The sequence below is a fragment of the Sceloporus occidentalis genome, unplaced genomic scaffold (assembly GCF_023333645.1).
Source record: "Sceloporus occidentalis isolate IW3139 unplaced genomic scaffold, rSceOcc1.0.p SCAF_2, whole genome shotgun sequence".
NCBI lineage: Eukaryota > Metazoa > Chordata > Lepidosauria > Squamata > Phrynosomatidae > Sceloporus > Sceloporus occidentalis.
Genome location: NW_028316982.1, coordinates 263,961,314 through 263,986,857, shown reverse-complemented (window position 1 = coordinate 263,986,857; position 25,544 = coordinate 263,961,314). Strand labels below are relative to the sequence as shown.

Here is a 25,544-nt window from a genome sequence, read left to right as displayed (position 1 = left end):
AAAAAGAAGCTCCAAAATGGAGCTTCTTTCTGAGGTGCCCTAATGACGTCGCGAGGTGCCGCTGGCGCACTCGCGACGTCATTAGCACTACGACACGTCTGGACGCTATGCGTCCAAGACGTAAACATGGCGGCCCCCATGTGGAAGGGGCGCCGCCATGTTGTACGTATGGAATACGTACTAGGGCTAGGGGGTGCGGAAGCACCGCCCCTTCCTAACCCTAGTACAGGGGTAGGCAACCTGCGGCCCGCGGGCCGGATGCGGCCCGGCAAGGCCTTGGGACCAGCCCCAGCCCGGTCCTGCCGCCGATTGCTGCTGGGGCCTTTGGCCTCTCGCACGCGGGGGCAATTGTCTATAGACGCCTCTTAACATGCATTTATATTAACATTTTTTAAAAAATCAGCAAATTTTTTTGCATGTCCTCCACTTTTTTTTAAAAAGTGTCCACCATTTGAAAATGTTGTCCTACATTTGTCCCAGTTTATTTATTTATTTAAATTTTTAAAAAATTATTTCATTATTTATTTTTTGGCTTCGCGCCCCCCCCCCCCAGTTGTCTGAGGGACAGCAACCCGGCCCCCTGCTCAAAAAGGTTGCCTACCCCTGCCCTAGTATGTATTCATTACGTACTAAATAGCGGTCTGTAATCCGCCCTAATTTTACTAATGGATGAAGGGCAAAGAGGGAAAAAAAAGATGAAACGCCATCCTCCTATTTCCATCCATATGGTTATCAACTTGCAGTTAACGGAAGGAACATTTGGCCCAGTATAATGAATGCATCAAGTACATCATTATGAAGCCTTTGGATTTATTTTCATTACAAACTCATGCACAGTCAATTGGACTTTTCCCAAATAATTCCCTTATGAACTTGAAAACACTTTGAAAGCTGTGTGGATACCAGGATCATTTCTCTTTTGATAGCAGTGAAGGAAAACATAAAAACAATCATGAACAAGATAGCTGAAATGATCTAAGTTAAATGAGCTCATAAAATGTCCTAACATAAATCAGGGCAACATACAGACTCCGTTAATACAGTCTCTACTTGAGAACTGTCTGCCAAGCATACATGTTGGTTTTTTATGGCGCGAAGGGTTCTTATCTTTATTAAATTACAACTAAATTATACAGGACACTAACAAACTTGTCAAAGAACTGCAAAAAGAAACAAAGGGTGTGTGTGAGAGAGAAAGACTGCTGAACTGTACTAATAGATCCCACTTGTTTGTCTGCCAGTTGTTGCTCTTGTTAACTGCCATTAGGTTGCCTTGGACATATGGCAACCCTACGAATGAGAGATCTCCAAGATTTCCTGTTATAGTACGATAGATGCTGTTTAGTCATTCTGGCTTCTAGCAGGCTTTATTTGCTCTTTCATTCATTTGTCTTGCCAGTGCTTGATCAGCAAGCAATTCTGAAGAATATGTAGAGCTGCACATAGATATTTGAAAGGAGTAACCAAAATTATCAGAAAGGTTGGAGTATCTATTCTATAAGGAAATTTCATTTGTTCAACTTTTTTTAATTTCACATTGTTCTTTAAAACCATGAAACAATTTCTGAATTTTGGTACATTCTTAACAATAGCAAAAAGCCAGTTTGGTTTCTTCCAAGTGTTTGGGTTTGATGTGCCCTTGGGTTCTTTCATTTCTTTTTGGCTGTCCATGGTATCCATAGGATTCCCACCCAGTACCCCTTTCAAACAAGAAACTGGAAATACAATGGCATGGGCAATCCTGACTTTGTTATTCAATGATATAATTTTGCACATGAGGATCTTCTCTAGTTCCTTCATGGCTGCCCTTCAAGAATCTTTTCTTTTTCTGATTTGCTACAGCAAAGCTTCTCTTATGTTTTCCAAAAGAATGCATCTAGGTCGAAATCCAGTTACAAATTCCATCAGTTGTTAAAGGGTGAGTTAACATTTACATAAACTCTTGTTGATTCCCTGAGACTACTGTGGTTGGCCTACTAACTGGATATTGGCTCTGGTTTTGCATTCTGTTTCCTTTGGCTGATAACCAGGTATCTCTAGAGTACAAGCAGAAAATTGGCAGCTCTTTGTGTTTCAGACTACAACTACCATAAATTCCAGCTACCTTGGCCAGTGACGATCAGAGCTGACACACAAAGCTGTTTGTTATTCTTGTTGCAGTTTTTTTTTTCCAACCAAACCAAATTTGACCCATGGATGAGAGTCCTGCTCCTCAACTGCTTTGCTCAAATCCTGTGAATTCAGGGCTGTGGCTTTTTTGATTGAGTTTATCCACCTGTAATGGTTGTTTTTGTTGCTGCCACTGCCACTGCCGCTCCCACTACTCTCTACCTTTCTACCTCTACTTCTAACATAGGCTCTCTCTATTCTTACTGACTTCTACTTTACTGAACATTATGGGGCTTATTTGACTGCTAAATCCTTCCCTGGAGCAAAATTCCCGACTTTGAGAACTCCAAATAGGCAGAAAGAACATTAAATCGAAATTTAATATAAATTAATGAGAGTCAGCATAGTGTAGTAGTTTGAATACTGGACTATGAATCTGGAGACCAAGGCTTGAATCCTGGCTTAACCATGTAAACCCACCTTGGGCAATACACACTTTCTCAGCCTCAGAGGATGGCAATGGTAATGGCAAACTTGCCAAGAAAAACCCAAGAAACCTTTGGAGATTTCCCTGAATCTGCTTATTGTTACCTCTTTTATGTGGATTAAGATCTATACTTGGAGAATGAGCCTGCTATTAGTATACAAGATTTCTCAGATTTTAAAAATATCACCGTGTTGCCGACTCCAAGAGAGCTACCTCCACACTTGACCCTAATTTGCTCTCCAGCCAAATCCTTTTCTCAAACAGCTGAGTCTGTATGACACAGCAGGTCTAGCATAAGCTCCACCATCATGAAGCTGTTAAGCTCTTTTGGAACAGTTTGCTTTCAGAGTCCCATTAACCAGAGGAGGAGTGAGTTGCTTCAAAGAACAGCAATGAGAGAAAATGGATTGCCTTGCTTTAACCTGGCAATCAAATCTGTTCCAGAGTTTCTTTAATATCAAGCCGGCAATGCAAAGATTACACGGTTGGGAAGAGAATTAGAAGTGTTTTTCTTCATGGCTTTTCCAGCTCTACTTTCTAAATGTAAGGCAAGGTGGTTAGCTATATGTAAAGGCTAGAGGAGTCATTCTCCTTTAAAAAAAAATCCACCCTATAACCACAATCTTATTAGAAAATATTGGAGTGTTAGATTCAATTAGAGTATATTTATGCCAGCCCTACTGAGAACTATGCAATGTTTCTGGCTGTTCCACCGGATGAATGAGTAGTTGGCTTGATGTTTCTGCCACACTAGATAGAAATGGTTTGTTTTTGTCAGTGACTTCTCTCTCCATTGCATCCTCTTTGCAAGACAAAATGGAGAACATGGAGGAATAGGTGGCAATGGCCAAGTGACTCTGGGCAGCAAAGACATTAATGCATTTTAATGGTTTTATTGCATTGTATTTTAACTGTTGGTTTTATGTGTTTTCTTTTTTAATTGTGATTTGTATTTTAGCATGTTGCATCCCATCTCAAGCCTTGAGGAGAGGTGTAAAATAAATGTATTTGTTAGTTTATTTATTCATTATTTAAAACACCCTCAACACAGGGTGTTGTATTCATGTACTGGTAATAAAATCTTAGAAACATAGAACTGTCGAGTTGGAAGGGACCCCAAGGGTCATTCAGTTCAACCCTTGCCAGTGCAGGAATCCACTGGTAAAACCCTAAGAGGTGGCCATCTAGGGTGCATTTACAAGTTAGAAATAATGCAGTTTGATTCCAGATTAAGTGCCATGGCGTCATCCAACAGAATTCTGGGATTTGTATTTTTGTGTGCACCAGAACTCTTTGGCAGAAAAAGGCTAAAGACCTTGTGAGCCTCAGTTCCTAGAGCTCCATAGGATGGGGCTGCAGCACTTAAAATGGAGTCAAACTTAGGTGAGGAATCCATTGGGAAATCCATGTTTATGGGTATTAAAACAGGCCCACATGTTGGGAGGATACTGAGAAAATCCACACAGCTTCCCTAGTCACAACACATGCAGTTTTGTACTATTTCCTACTTTAGTTTAAACCATGGAGGAGGAAAGTTCAACATGTGGGCTTCATGGGGTGCCAGGGCCATTTTTGTGGTTTCCAGGGTCCCCATATTTTTTTTTTAAAAAAAAGGCTAAAATGCCCCCAAACATCCCTCCCAAGAGATGACAAAGAAGTTGACTATTGCATCACTTCCTACTGGGAAGAAGCTGCTCCTGGGCCTAAAACAGTTGAGAGAGGGAATTGTCCCCCATGTTGCCCCAAGGAGGCATTGTGAGGCAGAAAATGGAGGTGAGGTGTGGAGAGTTGGACCATCAATGTCTTGTCACGGAAACAATGAAGTTCCCTGGCCCAAGACAGAAACCCATTCCTGGTTTAAATTTGACTTTACATCCTTGGAGTGTCGGGGGGAGGGGGAATACCTCTGTTTTGCTTGTTTAGACAAGAACCAACAATCTCAGCTTGGGAGCTATGCCATGTTTCTGGCTGTTCCAGAAGACAAATGAGTAGTTGACTTGATGGTTCAGCCCCACTAGATGAAAATGGCATTTTTGCATGCACTTATCCCTCCATTTGATCCTCTTTGCAGTACAAAATGGAAAACACGGATGAATGGCCATCAATGGCCAATGCCAGGCTAACATTAACAAAGATATTAAAAACTCCCTCTACACAGTGTAATGTGCTGGTAACTGAATTTTAGAAACATAGACTTACCAAGTTAAAAGGGACCCCAAGGGCCATTTAGTGTAACTCTTTGCCAGTGGGCATTACTAGGGGTTGGTGTGTGTGTGGGGGGAGGGGTTCAGTTCTCACAGGTGACACCACTGTGGTTTTTGCCTGCATCCCTTTAAAACACTGGAGCTCAACAGAAGAGGTGATGTGACTCAGAAAAGGCTCAGTGAAGAGAGAAAGGAGAGGCCTCAGGGGTTTTTTGTTTGTTTTTTAAATTAAAATTCTTTTAAAATTTTTCTTTAAAAAACATCCCATCTTACAAAATTTTCATTTTAACCACACAAAACTACATACTACATAAATATATTTAGGCTGTGTGTATGATAAGGTTTAATTTTGCTAGTTGTTTATGTCACAACTATTGCCATTACATTCAGTGATATACAGGCATTGTGATATAGGAATAAAATCAGCACAATTCTTTTTACTAAGAATTCTATATGGTCTGGTATGGGATGAGGTCAATGGGTGGGTGACACCATGAGTTGTCATGTTGTCACCCTAGTGACACCACTGGTGACCAGTAAAACATTTCTGAGAGTTGGCCACCTAATCTCTGCTTAAAGACCTTCAATGAAGGAGAGTCTCCCACTTTCCAAGAAAAAAAGTAATATTTCTAGTTTTTATTTCATCCTGCAAAAAATGGAGGTTCCTATGCTGCATGAAATTCACAAGCCCAAACAGCACATGGGTCTGCACCTCTTTTTGCTTTTGTTTCCCCTCACACTCATGAGTGAACCAGGCTTCCCATCAGCTGCAATCTGTCCCAGTGTAAAAAAACATATACGTAAATTACCTGAGTCTGCCATCCTCTGCTGCAGCTCCTCCTGGTATAATCTTAGTAATAAATATTCCAGGATCATCCCCAATGTGTGGGTTATCTGTTCCTCCAGCAATACTGAAACCCAGGCCAGAATTACCCTGAAGGAGAGATGAAGGAGGGAGGGAGAGAAAAAAGAAAAATAAATGCCATCTGTTACAGAAAGATCAGCCTCGCTGCCACAATAACTTAAAATATAAGTTGAGTAACTTGATATTCTGTTGAGTGCTGAATAACATAAAATACAGCATTTACAGTGTTAGACTGTTTATATCAAGCCTTTAAGAGACTATTTGGTTTAGAAATCAGAATGTCCATGAAGTTTTACAAGGCAGAGTAGATTTTAAGTGCCCTATACTGATTGGAGCATAAATAGTAAAGTAGCAGATCCCATCTGGTCTTGGGAGTCAATCAGGGTCTGCCCTGGTTAACACTTGAAAGGGAGACTGCTAACAAATACCAGGTGCTGTAGGTTATATAGCAGAGGAAGAAACTGGCAAAATCACCTGAGTATTCCTTGCCTAAGAAAACCCTAGGACATTCATGGGGACACCAGAACTTCACAAGTGATTTAAAAGGGCGCGTACACACACACACACACACACACATTTATTCTTATTTTTATAAAACATTTTATTTACATAGAGCTAAAAAAAGAGTTTCCGTTTCACCATGTTAGAGATATATGCCCTTTCAGGGTTTCAGAGAATACATTGTAAAATTGTACAAATACTTCCATAGTTGCCTTGCAATCAACTCTCAACTCTGTACATTATGTTGTCTTACTTCTCTTTTTTCCCTTATTCACTATTTTCTTGTTACCTCAAAGTATATTACTAATTAAAGTCTGATCAAACGTACGATTACATAAGATGCATTTGTCATATCGTAATCTGCACCCTTTATTGTCTATACCTGCACTTTGTCAATATCGGGTCCCACTCTTTTTCTATTACTGTAATGTCTTTATGAGATAAACGACCTGTTAAAATGTCCATCTCCCTCATTTCAAAAACTTTCTCCCACCATTTTTCAAGATCAGGTGTCTCATGAGTTTTCCAAAATTGGGCTAATGTAGTTCTGGCAGAGGTTACGAAATACAGTAAGATTCTATCATGCTTGATCTTGGTTTGTGTAGAACGTTTGTCTAACATGTTTAACAAATACATTTCGGGACACATTTCAAAATTAATTTGTAACATCTGTTCAATTTCTCTATGTATGGTTTTCCAGTAAAGTTTTAGTTTTGGGCATTTCCACCATACATGAATCCAACTTCCGGATGCATTATCACACTTCCAACAAGTTCCTGGGCCTGTTTTGTACATTTTTGCTATTTTATTAGGGGTCAAATGCCACCTATGTTCCATGTTCCAAAAATGTTCCCAGAGACTTTGGGATTTTGTGAATTTCTTTGTTTTTTCACGGGCTGATTTCCAACTGTCCATATCTATTGTGTGCCCTAAATCAGATGCCCATTTTATCATTGTATGTGTGACAGGTTCTTCCTCCTGTTCCAAATTTCTAAGGAATTTATATAGTTTTGCTATCTTTTTGTTGGCTGTATCTAATAAAATTTTTGAGAATTCTGAGGTTTCCTCTTCAAAATCTTGAGGGTTTTTTTAAAATCAATTTTGAATCTTTCTTTAATCTGTAAATAAGGATACCAGTGCACCTATGGATCTAATTGTTTTAATGCTTCAATAGGTTTACCAGGGGGCTTTATTGGGAAGATTTCTTCAGAGGGGGTTTGCCCTTGGCTTTCCCTGGGGCTGAAAGCATGTTACTTGCTCAAGGTCACTCAAGAGTGAGTGGGAATTAAACCCTGCTCTCCAGAACCATAGTCCAACCTCACACCACTATGCCACACTGGCTCCAAAAGACAAATTAGCCTTATATTCCCCCCCGCCCCCCAATTTGTGAAAAGTGTTAAAATTCTAAAAGGCATTAGAAAAGCACAACAGAACTCTTACAATTCTTTACAAAGCAACTTATTTTGGGTCAAGGGGCCTCAATTTCCAGGCTTAAAATGAAACAGGATTGGGAAGGGGGGCTGATTTTGGGGGGACAGAACAAGATTTGGAGACAATCAGGATGAAATGGAAAATTATTCATTAGCGTATGAGGCAGGAAAGTGTGGAAGTACTTAGCGCTATCTGCTAGAGAACTTTAATCCACTCTCCCAAACTACTCAGAATATCGGGGGGGGGGGGGAATCTGTTGGAAATACCATCTTCTAAATATGTCTCCACATCCCAAATGGCTTTTTCGATTGTAGCCCCGCGGATCTGGAACAGACTCCCTGAGGAGCTCCGACTCATGACCCCCCTGGAAACATTTAAAAAGAGACTTAAGACAGTTCTTTTTTGTCAAGCTTTTCCCCCTGAAGAATAACACTCATATACTTGATATCATCGATCCTCTGCCTTACCCCGGATATGTATATTGTATGACTGTGTTTTAATTAACTGAGCTTTTATTGTTGGAATTTATTTTATATTCACTGAATTTTTGTATGGTTTTAAATGGTCTGTAACCCCGCTTCGATCCAATGGGAGAGGCGGGAAAACACAAATAAAATTCATTATTATTATTATTATTATTATTATTATTATTACTGTCCAGATACCTTGAACCTGGTACCATGGGAAAGTTAGCTCAAGATATTGGACTGGAGCTCTCTAGCAGACAAGTTTGGCTCATAAAACTATATACGTCTCAAGATGGAACTATGACAGTTAAAAGTGCTATAAAACTGATATTGCTATATATTGCAGATCATCGAATCATAGCACTGGAAGAGACCCCAAGGGGCATCCAGTTCAATCATCTGCCATGAAGAAAAGACATAATCAAAGCACTCCTGACAGATGGCCATCCAGCCTCTGTTTAAATATCTCCTAAGAAGGAGATTCTACTATGCTCTGAGGCAGAGTATGACAGTCTTGAACACTTCTTATTGTCAGGAAATTCTTCCTAATGTTTAATGAATTCTCTTTTCCTGTAGTTTGAAATCTCTTTTCCTGTAGTTTTATGTATTCTTGGGCAGGCTACTCTATTGTCCCTACTCTCTTTCAACAAAGTATATGTGCAACTGTTGACATCTGGTGTATTCTTAAGCTCCTTCCCAAGAGTTTTGTTGTTGATGCTGATGCTGAGACATGTTGTTGATGCTGAGACATAGGACCCCTGGTGGTGCAGTAGTTAAATGCTGGTAATGCAGCCACAATGTTGTGAGTTCATTCTCAGGACTCCAAGGTTCACTCAGCCTTCCATCTCTTTGTAGGTCAGTAAAATGAGAAACCAGCTTGTTGCGGGCAACTGGGTTTCGAACTGCAAACCACTAAGAGAGTGCTGAGTTCCCTATGAAGCACTATAAAAGTGTAAATGCTATTGCTATTGCCATTTTACTGCAATTATGTCTGTAGAAATGACAACAAAACATTGAAAATGGCTGAGCGAGACCGTGGCAACACCTCTTGAATGCATGGCCATGGATTATAATAGACAGTGAAATGTCTACAGAGAACCTTGGTGCTGTTGTCAAACCCAAAGACTGCATCCTGGCTTCATTTTACTGCCTAGATATTAAAGCTAGGTATTCCTTCCAGGTGAGAAGGCCAACATTCCATCCCTCAAGAGGGCTGGATTCTATCATGGTTTTAGGATAATCATTCATTCATTCATTCATTCATTCATTCATTCATTTAAATTATTTATTACTTGCTTCTCAACCCACCAGAGCCTCCAGAGGTGAGATACAATGGACAACAACTTTGAAAATACACAGATGAAAGAGACTAAAAAACTCTTTAAGAGTAGTTTTAAAACCACAGAGCATTAAAACATCCAGAGCAGTCACCCAATATGGACTGAAAGCCACATGGAACAACAATTTTAGCTCCTTGCTGGAAACTCAAAAGGAATGGAGCCAGCTTGACATGCATGGAACTTGGTGTGAAACAAGTTTTAAAGATTGCAGGTGCTACCAGCCAGATATTTGTTCTCTTCAAATTGTAATAAAACCTATCAAGTTAAACCAGGACAATGTCCATTAAATTTCCACATCTATCTATATAACTTATCTATATCTTATAACTGCCACTGGATGCACTGAATTCTGTAGGATGTGGTCATCTCAGTTTATGTGGAATCGTACTCCAATTAACTGTCCAGTTTGAAAGGGGTCTAAATCCCATTCTGTTCTTTCATACTCCTGAATCCTTAGTAAGCGCGGTCCTTCACACACAACTTGTCTCAGGCTATGGCTGAGATCCTCTATCAGGATTGACAACCATAAACCTCAACACACAGAATGTCTTGTGCTACACAGTCCTTATGTGGAATGGCAACAATGAATAACTGACCCAAGACATCAAATGTTCAACTTAATGCACAGTTGTGCATCCATGTACATGTCCAATGCACTTGCACATCCCTAGGCAGTGCACATCTGCATGCTCATTGGTAGCATGCATGCAACTCCATTTTCACAATGTTGAATTGAATGTGGATGTTTTGTATCAGACAAAAATGTGCAATCATTTCTGTAGGGAACATACATATGCCCAAGACACCAGTGGGTGCCTGGCCTTTATTGAGCAGGTTTTACTTTGGAATTGGCTGTTGTTGTTGTTGTTGTTGTTGTTGTTGTTGTTGTTGTTGTTGTGTGACTTCAAGTCATTTCTGACTTATGGCAACCCTGTCATGGGGTTTTCTCAGAAAGATTTGTTCAGAGGTGGTTGGCCATGGCCTTCCCCTGAAGCTGAAAGACTGACTTGACCTGTAGGTTTCATGGCCAAGCTGAGAATTGAAACCTGGTCTCCAGAGTCATAATCCAACACTCAAACCATTATGCCATGTTGGCTCTCTGGGCTTGTCTGCATGGGTTATTTACTCCAAATTCTTCCTGGGCTCACTGCATCCTCTTTACAAACTTGCACCTGATTCAGCCTTTCCTCTCCTTAACCTGAATTTAAAAAGCTGATCTTTTGCTTTGGTTTTTTGACTCACCCCACAATGACAATAGGCGGCTGCCTTCCTATATGGTCCCTGTGAGCCGCATGGCACCACCACCGTGAGCATGAGTTGCTCTGAGGTCAGAATGAGGTGCCCAGTGTTGATAACATGGCTGGGCACTTCATTGTGACCTTGGTGGTGGCAGTGGTGATAAACTGGGGCTACATAGAAAGGCAGTCACCCATCATTGCTGTGGAAAGTGTACAGGTAATGGGGGGGGGGGGGGGGCAATTCAGGGATAATTTGGGACCAGAATACTCTGGGGACAACCCGAAGTATTCTACCCAGTGAAAACATACTCTTTATTGCCTCCCTTTCCCCCTTCACTGACAAAAGAGAGCACCTAGTTAAATAAAAGCTTATTAGAAAGAATGCATGAATGTGGGGGGGGGGGGGGGAGTCCTGTCTATACAGACATGGACAATAGTAAAATGGCCATAAGCATTTAGTGAAAAGTGACTAAATTTAGGCATTGTGAAAGCAATGTCTCAAGAAGATGATGGCCCAATGTGATTTTGTATCAAATGTGATTTTGTATCAAAATTATGTGGCTGAGATCCTAAAGGCACCTAACACTTATATGTATATCACACTGCAATCGATGAAACCAGCTCAGAGGAGAAAAGGGACTTTAATAGCGGATATGAATGGCTAAATAATCTCTACTATCAATGGCAGTTTAACTGCCTATTGAATGGTATCAGAGACTTTTTTTATTCCTTGCCTATGATCCCTGAGCCATTAAAATGATTTGAAAATGAGAAACAATTTACTTTTTTACTACAGTTTCATGAATTTAGATTTGAGGCTGCGGTGCCTTGTTTGACTTCTGCATTTTCCACATCAATAGCAAAGAGATCAGCTTTTAGGGGACACTTTCCAGAAGTCATTTGAAAAATTAATGGTAATGGGAAGTTGTACACAGCATGGGAAATTAACAAAAAAATACTGATGTGCTTTGGAGGCATTGGTATATGTATATGACTTGAATAAGTCAAGCAAGGATACCTGTATTAATGCACCTTCTCTCTTAGATCAGGTTATGGTGTCCCCCATAATAAGTAATTTCTGGACCCATAGACTTAAGACTTTAACACTGCATGGTCTCAACCTAGAGGATAATAGATAATGCCATCATTGATTTAAGGATGTTGACAACAGCATTTTCTAAACTTTTGGATACGGATCACTTTTGTTTTGGGCAGCTGTAGCAGAAAGTTCTTGCTATTTGAATCCCATTTTGGGAGAAAGGTAAGATATAAATCCAACACATACATACTCACATACATACATACATTCATACATACAAAGTTTTAATTAAGTTGGAAAAGAAATTTCATCTTGACATTAGCAGGACCTTCTTGAGAGTAAGGGCTTTTCAATAGTGGAACATGTTCCCTGGGAGTGTGGTAGAGTGTCCTTCCTTGGAGGTTCTTTAAACAGAGGCAGGATTGTCATCTGTCAGGGATGCTTTGATTGAGAGTTCCTGCATGGCAGGGGGTTGGATTGGATAGCCCTTGTGCTCTCTTCCACCTCTATGATTCTAAGTTCTGATTGATAGTTATACTAATACACACACGCACACGCACACACACACACACACACACACACACAGAGAGAGGCTGAGTTTCCCTTATCTGGAAATCCAAAATCCAAAGTTGTCCACATGGATGGCTGACCCAGTGACACACAGAATCATAGAATCATAGAGTTGGAATAGACAACAAGGGCCATCTAGTCCAACCCCCCTGCCATGCAGGAACTCACAATCAAAGCATCCCCAACAGATGGCCATCCAGACTCTGTTTAAAAACTTCCAAAGAAGGAGACTCCATGACACCCCAAGGGAGTTGTGTTCCACTGTTGAACAGCTCTCACTGTCAGGAAGTTCCTCCTAATGTTTAGGTTTTGGTTCCTGATGTTTGCATTCTGATGATTCAGTATACACAAACTTTGTTTCATGCACACAATTATTTAAAATATTGTATATAATATTACCTTCAGCCTATGCGTATAAGATATATACCAAACATAAATGAATTTCTTGTTTAGATTCAGGTCCCATCTCCAAAATATCTCATTAAGTATATGCAACTATTCAAAAATTCAAAACATTCAAAAATTCCAAACACTCCTGGTTCCAAGCGTTTCAAATAAAGGAGATTCAACATGTATCACAGCTGTATCCTTCTGAGGTTCAAAACAAACTTGTCAGAAGGACTGTTTGCTTGTTCTTAAACCACCTAAGCACACTTGAACAAACACATACAGCCATACAAACCACACAATATAGCTCACTTTGACCCACGTTTACTAGATTTTTTTTAGTCTAGAAGCAAATGGCTCCACCTAATCCTGAATTCTTCCTCATTAATAGTACTTTTCCATTAGGAAAATCTCACTTTTTACAACAGAAGAAAATACACAAACATGACCACAGCTTGGAAAAGTAAGTCCTCAGCAAGCATGGATAAAAATGTTATAGGACAATGAAGTGACAACATTTGGTTCATGTGGTGGTGGAATTCATTAAGTAAGGAGGCCAGCGAAAGAATGGAAGACATCATAGCAAATGCCAACTTTTCCTAACCTAGTGCCATGGCAATGTGTTAGACTATAACTCTCAGAATTCTCCAGGCAGGTCGTAGTGGGGGACTCCTTGCTGAGGGGTACAGAAGCAGTGATTTGTAGGCCTGACAAGATGTCTCGACAGGTGTGTTGTCTCCCCGGGGCAAAGATCCGTGATGTGACAGAGAGGCTGACAAGACTGGTCAAGCCTACTGACCAATATCCCTTCCTTTTGGTCCACAGGGGAACCAATGATACTGCAAGACACAGCCTTCAGAACATCAAAAGGGATTACGAGGCACTTGGTAGGAAGCTGAAAGGAATGGATGTGCAGGTTGTCATCTCGTCTCTTCTGCCAGTCGAAGGGCACGGTTCAAGAAGGGAGAGAAAAATAGAGGATGTGAACAACTGGCTCCACAGATGGTGCCACCAAGAACAATTTGGATTCTTCAATCATGGGCTGCAGTTCCATGAGGAGGGACTTCTTGCAACGGATGGGTTGCATCTCACGACAGTTGGAAGAAATGTTTTTGCCAACAGTCTCAAGAACTTGATCAGGAGGGCTTTAAACTGAGTTCCGAGGGGAAGGGAGACAATATTAAGGAAGGCGAAAGGGCTGGAGAAAATAGTCAAACAGACATAGAGGAAACAAGAAAAAAAGTGCAAGGACCCAACAGTGGGAGGCAAAAAAAACCTTGCAAAAGCAGCAAGTAAAAGGGACCCATGGTCTGCGATGTTTCTACACTAATGCACAGAGCATGGGAAATAAGCAAGATGAACTTGAACTCCTAGTACAACAAAGCAAATATGATATAATAGGCATCACCGAAACCTGGTGGGATGAGTCTCATGATTGGAATGTGGAAATAGAGGGGTATAACATTTTTAAGAGAAAGTGGCCGAACAGGAAAGGAGGAGGAATAGCACTATATGTCAGAGATATTTACACCAGTGAAGAGATCCTGGACATCAATCATGGAAGCCAGGTGGAGAGCATCTGGATAAGAAACAAAGGAGAGGGAAACAACAAGGATGTTACGGTGGGAGTCTACTACAGACCCCCAAGTCAGACGGAGGAATTGGATGATGCCTTTCTAGAACAGATGACCACACAGTCAGAAATGAGAGATGTAGTAGTGATGGGTGACTTCAACTACCCTGATATTTGTTGGAAGTCAAACTCAGCCAGAGGTCTAGCAAATTCCTCACTTGTCTGGAAGACTATTTCATGGTCCAAAAGGTGGAAGAGGCAACAAGGGGGTCAGCTATTTTAGATCTGATCCTAACCAACAAGGATGACTTGGTTAATGGGGTGCAAGTGGTGAGATCATTAGGTGGAAGTGACCATGTTCTCCTGGAGTATGTTATACAATGGAAAGGAGAAGCCAGGCATAGTCAGACACACATTCTAGACTTTAGGAGAGCGGATTTCAGTAAACTTAGAGAAGTATTGAGGGTGATCCCGTGGTCAGAAATACTAAAAGGGAAGGGAGTTCAGGCCGGATGGGAGTTTCTCAAAAGAGAGATACTGAAGGCACAATTTCAAACAGTTCCAGTGAGAAAGAAAAACGGGAGGTGTCTCAAGAAACCAGGATGGATGACTAAGGAACTTTCAACTGAGCTAAGTTTGAAACGGAGCATGTATAAGAAATGGAAAAAGAGGGAAATCACAAAAAAGGAATTCAAAGAAATAGCAGGCATGTGCAGGGGTACAGTCAAAAAAGCTAAAGCGCAGAATGAACTCAGGCTTGCTAGAGAGGTTAAGAACAACAAAAAGGGCTTTTTTGGATATGTCCGCAGCAAAAGGAAGAAGGAAACGGTAGGGCAAGAGAAGATGGCAAAATGTTTACAGGGGACAGAGAAAAAGCAGAATTACTCAACACCTTCTTTGCCTCAATCTTCTCAGAAAAGGAAAAGAGTGCTCAACCTGAAGATAATGGAGCAGAGGACAGAATAGGGGAAGGTCAGCACAGAATAAGTAAAGAGATAGTAGAGGAATACCTTGTTAATCTAAATGAACTGAAGTCTCCAGGACCAGATGAACTACATCCAAGGGTATTAAAAGAACTGGCAAATGTAATATCGGAGATTTGAAAACCCCTGGAAAACAGGAGAAATCCCAGCAGACTGGAGGAGGGCAAACGTTGTTCCCGTCTTCAAAAAGGGGAAAAAAGAGGATCCCAACAATTATCGTCCAGTTAGTCTGACATCAATACCAGGAAAGATTCTGGAGAAGATCACTAAACAAAGAGTCTGTGAACATCTAGAAGGCAATGCCATAATCACAAAAATTCAACACGGGTTTCAGAGAAAGAAGTCATGCCAGACAAATCTAATCTCTTTCTTTGATAAAATTACCAGCTTGGTAGATGAAGGGAATGCTGTGGATATAGTATATCTTGATTTCAGTAAGGCCTTTGACAAGGTTTCCCATTACATTCTTGCAAACAAGCTTGTAAAATGTGGACTAGACAAAGTAACTGTTACATGGATTTGTAACTGGTTGACCAGCCGAATGCAAAGGGTGCTCAACAATGGCTGCTTTTCATTCTGGAGGGAAGTGACCAGTGGGGTCCCACAGGGCTCTGTCCTGGGCCCAGTGCTATTCAACATCTTTATCAATGACCTGGATGACAGAATTGGGAGCATACTTATCAAATTTGCAGATGACACCAAATTAGGACGAATAGCTAATACCCCAGAGGACAGGATCAAAATGACCTGAATAGACTAGAAAGCTGGGCCACAGCTAACAAAACAAGCTTGCTCCCTCCTCAATATGACATCCCTTCAAATATTTAAACAGGGCTATCATATCACCTCTTAACCTTCTCTTCTCCAGGCTAAACATCCCCAGCTCCCTAAGTCGTTCCTCATAGGGCATGGTTTCCAGACCCTTCACCATTTTAGTCACCCTCATTTGGACACACTCCAGTTTCTCAATGTCCTTTTTTAATTGTGGTGCCCAGAACTGGACACTGCCTTACAGCTCATGCCATCTACCTTCTGGCCCAAGATATGGAGCCAGGGAGTCACTTGTTCAGCTCTAATCTTGGCCATAAATTAATGGCAGGGCCTTAAGCCAAGTCTCTGCTGTTTCAGTTTCTCTCTCTCTGGACTCTCATGTGCACAAACAATTAGCCGTTTGATCAATGCAATACTGACCTAACTTGCATGGTTAATGAGGAAATAAAGTGTCTAGGGATGGCCTGGATACTGAAGGAGTGCTTCATATGTTCTGCAACCAAGATCCTGCCATCCAATTGTGTAGCATGTAATGCACTGCATATGCAGCCATGCATGCATTCCCCTGCAGCTGCAAACCCTCAAGTGTCAGTACTACGGTTATTAGATGGCTGGGAGAGGTGGAAGGGGGGGTTGTGACTGAGGCCACAGTGCAGAATTAATGCAGTTTAACTTTTTAACTATTTCACTATTTCATTAATATTTTCACAAAAGTTAAAATCCATCAAAAAGAAACAAAAACAAATTTCAATCAGTGCTTTCAAATTACCGATGCAGTTTGATGTTAACAGTCATGGCTTGATCTTATGGAATCCTGGAATTTGCAGTTTGTTGTGACACCAGAGCTCTCTGACAGAGAAGGCAAAATATCTCACCAAATCACAAATCTCAGATTTCCATAGCACTGAGCCATGGCAGTTAAAGTGGTGTCAAATTCCATTAATTCTCCTTTGTATATGCTTCCCCTGTCATTTCCCTGGTATAGTTTCTGTTGCGAGAGGAATGAGGTCTTTATTTTTCTTGGCAGTGGCTGAGGAGGAAGAGCTTATACAGAGCAAAAAAGTTTAATGAATAGCCTCTTGTACCCTATTCAAAATAAGACATATGTGCGTGTGAGTTACATGTGTGTATGTCAGTCTAAGTATTTATTTAAAACTGTCAGCATGAGCTAGTGATCAGAGTCAGATTGGGACTTGAGAGATCCAGTTTCTAACTCCCACTGATCCCTGAAGTTCATTGTCTCTCTCAACCTGACCAATCCTACAGGGCTGTTGTAGGGATTAAGTAGGGAGAAGAGGCAAATGTGCCACATTAGGATCACTGAAAGATTGGTGCGAGCTGAATGCAACCAATAAGAAGATAAATAGAGGGTTTTACTTGATATGTTTGTATCTCAACAAATGCCAATATGGACATCAAAAGTACGGCATACTCTTAGAGGTGGGAAACCTTTTTGGCTCCCAACTCCCAGAATCCTGCAGACAGTAGGGCCATGGGGATTTATAGTTTTGGGTGTGATTTCTTAAAGTAAAATTTCCAAACTATGACCATTTTTACATAAATCTGTATATGCTATTTTTTCTCTCAAAAACTGGAAAGTAAATTATCTAGGGCCCGAACAGATGGGCCAAGATAAAGCTGCTTCAGGTCCCTTTGGAGGTAGGCTGTTTAAATGCTGCATGTGTCTTCAGAGGCTGGAAGCTGCATCAAAGCCACACTCCGGTCCTAACTACTGGAGTGCAGCTTTGGCACAGCTTCTGGCCTCTTAAGATGCATGTGTCATTTAAACAGTATACATCCAAAGTGACCCAAAGCAGCTTTATTTTGGCCTGTCTGTTCAGGCCCTTAAATTTGTTAAACAAAAGGCCAAGATCCTATATCATGTTTATGTAGTGTAAATCTACTCTCAAGTTGTAACATCGTGGTTGCACTACACTACTATTCTCCTGAATAGTGACAGTCACTTTGAAGACAGAAAGCCGCTCTGTAGTTAGCAGTCTAGAGGTCAAGAAGCAGAGGAATAGATCTGTAGCCAAAAAGTCCATGATTCAGGGTGCTCAGGAGAGTAGTCAACATCCAGTCCCAAATTCCAGAAAATGGGGCAGTGTTTCTGAGATGGCTATTTTTTTGCAACATTTTAAGCAATTGCATCACTAGGGGGGTTTGGGTGTGTGTGCAGATTTCACCCACCTCCTGAACAAATTCTGCCAAGAAAGACCTGTGATAGGTATGCCTTAGATTGCTGTAAGTCAGAAATGACTTGATGGCACACAACAACTATAAACAAAACAGTTACATCAGGAACTCTACTTATTTAAGAATGAACTGAAAATATCAATTTCACCATTGCCTCCCCCCCCAAAGTACAACGATGTGTGTAAGAGAACCAATGGAGATGGATTTATTGTATACTAGTTTGTATTATTTTAGTGATATTTTAATCATGTAATGTTGTTGTTTTGGATTGTATGCCGCCTGGCAGGTTTTTATTCTTTCTTTTTTTCTTATTTTATTTGACCCTTGCTATGTAAAGCACTGTGCAAACTGTACAGCACTCTATAAATAAATGTTAATAATAATAATAATAATAATAATAATAATCATAATCATAATGTCACCACCTGGAATCAAACCTACATTTTCAAAGGGAATTCACAAAAAAAGCATTTCTCAGCAAAACTTCCTAAAATTAGGAATACATGGAGTGAGAAGCTCTGACTGTTGGAAAAGCTTACTCCCCCCGCCTTATGTTCCCAACCGCCTCACCATCCACACTTGGGGGCAGGCAACATCTATAAAGACAAACTTCGTACATAGGCTCTTCCTATAATTCAGAACCCTGCAAGATGAGCTAGCCAAAATTTAATTGCATATTCTCCAAAAACAATCTTCCAGATCTAGGGAACACTTACGTAAACCAATTAGGATTCCTCCATCCTACCTTCTGGCCCCAGTCCTGCAATGTTCTTTGGGAAGCTGAATGTGCATTCAGCAGCCTTTCCTGGCTTACAATTAGTGCCAGTTAAACTTTTTAGAGTGCTCAGCGCCTTGCAAGATCAAATCTTAGCTCCCTTGATATAATGAACTGGCACGGGATATAGCTGCTTAGACAAACCCTTTGTCCAGAAGCTTAGTGCAATTTTTGTAAACAGGTCTTGTGGGTGTGGGTTGTGTATAAGTCCATATTCTGTGCAAAAACAGGGGAATGTTTATTAATAATGGATAAATTATGTAAAAATACGTGCCTTTGTTGACATTCGTTTAGGCTGCATTATTCATCTTGTCTCTCTGTCAAAGACTTCCGAAGTATAGAGAAATTAAGGGTGTACAAATTTGGATAAAACTAGGGATGTATGTTCTTCACTAAGAGGCTGTGCAGACCGCCTCTAAGGGGAGGCCTGCAGTGACCTCCATCTTTGTTGGATCAGAACTGTGGCAACCACACACTGAGGCCCTGATATGGTCTTTCCAGAGTGCAAAAAGGAGCCACAAAACGCGACTCTTTTTTGCACACTGGAAAGGGCACAATAGCCATGATAACGCAGCTTTAAGGTGCTCCTTTGGTGTTGCATCATGTGGATGCCAGAGGAGTGCTGTGATGCCACGCACCATGTAGAGTGGCATGCAGCATCATGCCACCATGGGGGTGGAGTCGGGGCATGCATCATACAGACACCATGCCCTGAGTCTGCCCCCAGGCCAGCCTTAATGGCCAGTCTGTACCGCCCCAAAGTCTTTAATTAAATTCTTGAAGGAAGAAACAAGTAATTTTAACATCTTTCTTCCTACTGTAAGAATGTATTTGTAAACAGTGCAATTTTTGAAGACAATTCACAGTTGATTCACAGAATCTTCTGTGCAAGATTCACATGGCATTTTTGTGCAGAAAACAGTATTTCTGTGCTGCAATATTTTCTCTTCAACAAATATTGTTTTCTGTGTATGAATTGCTGGAGGAGGATGGAATACCATGCACAAATTTTGCACAGGATAAATCTTGAACTGCAAAGACTCTCATCAATCTATGATTCTTCACCCCCAAGAAAGACATTTTTTCTCCCTTTTTAAAAAATGCTAAGTAAGGCTGTACATCAGTTAGAACCAGCATATAAAATGGCCTCATATTGATCCTGAAAGCTATAACATCCTGAACTTATATAACCTATCCTGGACAAATCTCATCTGATTTCAGAAGCTAAGTAGGGTTGGGCTCAGTTATTACTTGGACAGGTACTGTGCATTCCATAGTGCATAATGGGACAATAAGTATAATCAACCCTCTATATCTACAGATTCTTTATCCATGAATTCAAGCATCCATGGCTTGATATATATATATATATATATATATATATATATATATATATATATATATCAAGCCATGGATTATATATATATATATATATATATATATATATTCCAAAAACCAAATCTTGATTGCCCCATTTTATACAAGGGACACCATTTTACTATGCGATTGTATATAATGGGACTTGAGTATCCATGGATTTTGGTATCTGTGTGGGGAGGGGTCCTAGAACCAAAACCCCAGTGGATACCAAGAGCCCACTGTATTCACACTGGCAGATACATACAATATTTTACAATGTGAGTATTCTGTAGAAAGATGGTTGCAGGAGTATTCTGCAGCAAGGTTGCATAATTATGTGAGTGCAGATTTACATCACAGAAACACAATGTAGCTTCTTGTTCTACTTCTCCCCCTGGCCCCTCACAACGGAATGGGAAACATTTAGAAGACTGCGGACAGGGGCAAACAGCCATCTTAAATACACTCAGGTCAGTATCAAGCTATCATTTCATTTTTACTGTTATATCTGCCTCCTATGGCATTCTGATGTTTGTAATTTAGTGAGGCCTAAGAGCTCCCTGGTTGAGAATTTGAAACGGCCCTCCCTAAACTGCAAATCCCAGGATTCCACAGCAGGCAGCCAGTTAAAGTGCAGTTAAAGTGGAATAATAGGACTATAAAAGTGTAGTGTAATATTGTCCTCAGTCGCACCAGATTTTGAAAAGTAAGCATATCAATAGCATTCTCAACAAATATGTATTATGTAAAAACTGGTTAGTATTTTGATGTGAGAACACCAGGGAATTTCAAGGGATCGCCATGTACATATATATAAGGTGCCCACTCTTTGCACAAGCACTGCACTGCAATTTGTGCAAAACATGATGTGTGTAAATTTCCTGCTTCTGTGCAAAACCTTTATCTCTTCTTGAAGCCAAGCACATGCACCCAGCAAGAATAAAAGACTAGACTGATTGATTACAAAAAACAAAACTGCCCCTCCAGGGCTAAAATTTTGACTAGCTCCTGAAACAAGGCAACCATTAAACACATATTTCAATGACACATGTTTTACAGAAATGCAGAATAAACAGTCATCAAAATGCAAAAGTTTTCCCCAAGATGCACAAAAACAAAAGCCTATATTGAAAAGGATATTGACATGTTGATACAAGTCTACAGATGGAACACAGAAAGAAGGATATCAACAAACCTGAACATGTCCAGCAAAGGCTCAATATCAAGAATATTGATTATCAATATATCAAGAAATATCAAGAAGCATATTGAAACTTCAGAAGAGTCCAAAGAAAGGTGACCAATATGACCAAGGGTCTGAAAACCAAGCCTTACGAGGAACATCTTAGAGAAGTGACATGATAGCCATCTTTAAATACCTAAAGAAATGGCATGTAGAAGATGGGGTGATCTTGTTTTCTGCTGCTCCAGAAACTATAACAGGAGCCTATGGATTCAAATTACAAGAAAAGATATTCCACCTAAACACTGAGAATAAATTACTTTCTAAATCCTAGAATAGAGTGAGCCAAGGGAATGGGACTTAGCTCTTCAACTTTTCTCCCTCTAACAAGAGCAAAACTTTTTCAAAAAATTGGGACTGCATTTGGTGTGTTTTACCTAAACACCAGCTAAAAGTTTTCCAAATACAACAGAACAGAGGTTACTTGAGAAATGCAATGTTCTGTGCTTTACACAGAATAGAGGAAGCCTGGATGTCAAAGGAAATTTCTTTTTCTGTTACTAATGGAGTTTAAATTTTATTTCACTTACTTCATGACTCTTTGTCTCCTGGAGAAAAAAAAGAGTGGCCTCTGCCTTACATGGATATCCCTCCATACCATTTTAACAGAAAAAAAAATAACATTTTGACAAAATGTATGCCTGTGACTCCCACACCATCATTTTCTTTCTTTCTCTTTGTCTGATGAAGAAGCCAGTGAAGCTTCTAAAGCTTGCATCATGCATTTTGTGCATTTTGATTGGCCCAATACTAGTATCACTGTTTTGTGAATTTTGTATTCTGTTATATTTTGCTCTAAGGCCAAGATGACTATCCCTGGATATGTTTTCCTTTCTGTAAGAACTGTTTGAGAGGGGACTAGACTGTTGCAGAGGTTTATGGACTCTATATCTTTGAAGGTATTTAATTTAGTTTAACTCCCTGCCATGCCATGATATAACTAAATTAAATACCTTCAAAGATATAGAGTGATGGCCTTTGACGTACTTTCCATCTCTAAGAGTCTATCAATCTATGCTTCTATCTCCTGATAACACCCAAAGATACATGCTTCCTATCAGAAACCAGTTAAAGGAGCTACTCAAGGTGATGACCCTACATCGAGGATCGAATTCAGCACCTTGGACACTTCCATTCCAATGTTTATTTTCAAAGCTATACTTTGCTTTAATCTATACTGTGAGCTGCCTTCGCCCCATGTTGAGAGACAGGCGGGCTATAAATGCAATCAAATAAAATACAAATCAATATAACACAGTACATCTCATTGCTTTTGCCTCTTACTGCTAGTCCAACCTCAAACCGCAAGTGCCTTTAAACAGTGACCCATATGTTTCTGTTTATCCAGTACAGCACCATTAACATTCATGATGCTGTAAATATCAGCACATTCCCCTGTTTAAATGGAACTTAAAAATAAAATCCTATAAGCACCCTGTTGTTTTGAGGTGAGTTTAGAGCAATTACATTATGAAATTCCCTGCCTGGTGTCAGCAGTACACCTGCAACACTGAAATTACAAGCGACGTGGGAAAAAGTAGGGCAGGCAATCAATAGAAGGCAATCCTGTTGTACAAAAAACAGTCACAGCTGAGAATCATTTCAGCTGGTGGTGGAGAAATTAAACCTCAACTGGAATCATTGCTTTCTTTATGAAGCTAAGATTAATTTCTTAACTGTTTAATGTTATCCAAAAGATCTGCGTGATGCTTTCCCCCAAATGTTCATAGAATAGGCATGAGAAACAGAGAATCAAAGAATCTTAGGCTGCATCTGCACTGCAGCAATAATCCAGTCTGACATCGCTTTAACGTCCGGAGCTCAATGCTATGGAATTCTGGAAACTGCATTTTGTTGTGGCACCTGAGCTCTCTGACAGAGAAGGCTAAGTGACTCACAAAACTACAACTCCCAGAATTCCACAGCACCGAGTCAAGGCAGTTAAAGTGGTGTCAAACCACATTATTTCTGCAGTGCAGATGCAGCCTTAGTGCTGGAAGGGGTTCCAAGAGGCTCTGCCATGCAGGAATAAACAACTAAAGCACTTTGTTAACCTCTAGGAGTGTTTGAGTGTTGGACTACAACTCTGGGAAACAGGGCTTGAATCTTGGCTCGCCCATGGGAACCCACGGGATGAGCTTCGCAAGATACACTTTCTCAGCCTCAGACGATGGCAACAACAAACCCCCTCTGAACAAATCTTGCCAAGAAAAACCGTGTGATAGGTTCCTCTTATGGTTGCCACAAGTCGGAAATGGCTTGAAGGCACACAGAAACAACAACCATACTTTGAAGCCATCTTTGTACTGTTGAAAAGCTCTTAGAGTGAACAAGCTCTTCCTAACGTTTAGGTGGAATCTCTTTTCTTGTACAGTTAGCCCTTCATAGCCGCACACACATATATATTTATCCACAGACTAAAGCATCCACAGCTTGAAAGTATTTTAAAAATAAAGTCAAAAAAGCAACTTCTAATTTTGCCATTTTACTATGCCATTATATTTAATGGTACTTGAGCATCCATGGGTTTTGGTATCCATTGGGGGTCCTGGAACCAAATCCCAGAGGATACCAAGGGCCCAGTGTAATTTGAATCTATTCATACATGTTCTAGTCTCTGAGGCAGCAGAAAACAAGCTTGCTCTACCTTCTAAATGGCATTCCCTTAGGTATTTCAGATATAGAGAAGGGTATTTCTCTTATGAAGTGCCTGATGTATTCCTTCATGTTTGTAGTTCTTATGGACAGACAACCAAATCCTGCCTTTGTCCACTTGGAAATTATGCACACCATCTCCAAAGGGTCTTACTCCTTCCAAAATGTTGGGTACCAACCATGATTTTACTGCTGTTGTTTTATAAACCTATCACAAACCAATCAACCTCCCTTTCCAGAGACTGCTACAAGCGCAACAAAATAAATGATGATCAGTCTGCAGTTTCTGCAACAACAAAATGATGTGTTCTGCAGAGAAAAATGATTTTTAATGCACAGTTTAAGTCCTAAATTGTGGGGATTTGCACTCATTTAAGATTCTCTTCATCAAGGTTTCCCAACACTTAAGAGACTATTTTTGACCTTTTTGGTTAAAATATTTTTCAAGACTACAAGGAATGAGGAAGAATTTTGTCATATTTTGAAGAAAAATAACCATTTCATAGTTTCTTCTGTCACTGACTCCTTTCTGTTTCTCTTTCCTTTTCATCCTGAAGCACTGTAGCTCCATCCTATAAAAGATCTTTTACAAAGTCTTTAGCTTTCTGTGACAAAGAGTGCCGATGCCTCTCAAAACAACAAATTATAGTGGCATCAAGCTGCATTATTTCTGCAGTGTAGATGCATTCAAAGAGGCATCAATGCTTGTATAGAATGATTAATGAGAAGGAATGTTAAAGACCATTCCTGACCTTTTGCTTCACCACTCTTCATGATCCATGTATTCATACCCTTTTGCTTTCAATCTACCTGCAGAGGTCACTTCCTCCCTCTTCCAAAAAGTTGGTCCTTTTTCTTCCTTTGTCTGGAAAAAGGGCATCTATGAGGCTCCCACCTCAGGATAGCTTATATCCACACAGGAGAGCCAGCTTCAGGAACTCTTCTACTGAAATCTAGGTAATCATCTTTTGTCTGCCTCCTTTCCTTTCCCAAGTTGGATTTTCTCCCATTTTCTCCCACAAGCTCATATTGCACTGGCTGCACTGCACTGCCCTTGATATAGTCATCAAATATTCCTGTAGAAGACCCTCTGGAGCAGCACTGCAGAAATCACCCAGTCATGCTTGGCCTCCTCAGGTGGACACCTCATCTTGCCTCATGGAAGAGCTGGTGCTGCAACTGAGCCATCACAGCCACTGCTACAAGAAAATTCCATAAACTGCAATGTACACACTGCCTGTCTACGTCTTGTTAGAAGGGTCACACTTGGTGGCTAGTGATGTGTGAAAAGCTCTTCCTTTTATTTCTGCTGACAGTTGCATTTCATCTTCCCACACTCTCAGGCATTGAT

General features: G+C 40.4%; 1 protein-coding gene across 19 annotated transcripts in view; it reads right to left on the bottom strand.

The window, feature by feature from the left end:
• The window catches only part of DLG2 (discs large MAGUK scaffold protein 2), a 1,248,672-nt gene that overhangs the window by 327,933 nt on the left and 895,195 nt on the right, over positions 1 to 25,544 (bottom strand). For all 19 annotated transcript variants that reach the window (XM_089512900.1, XM_089512903.1, XM_089512905.1 and 16 more), the window contains one exon: positions 5,610 to 5,734. In XM_089512900.1, the coding sequence (XP_089369026.1) occupies positions 5,610 to 5,734 (125 nt within the window). The remainder of the gene's footprint in view (positions 1 to 5,609; positions 5,735 to 25,544) is intronic.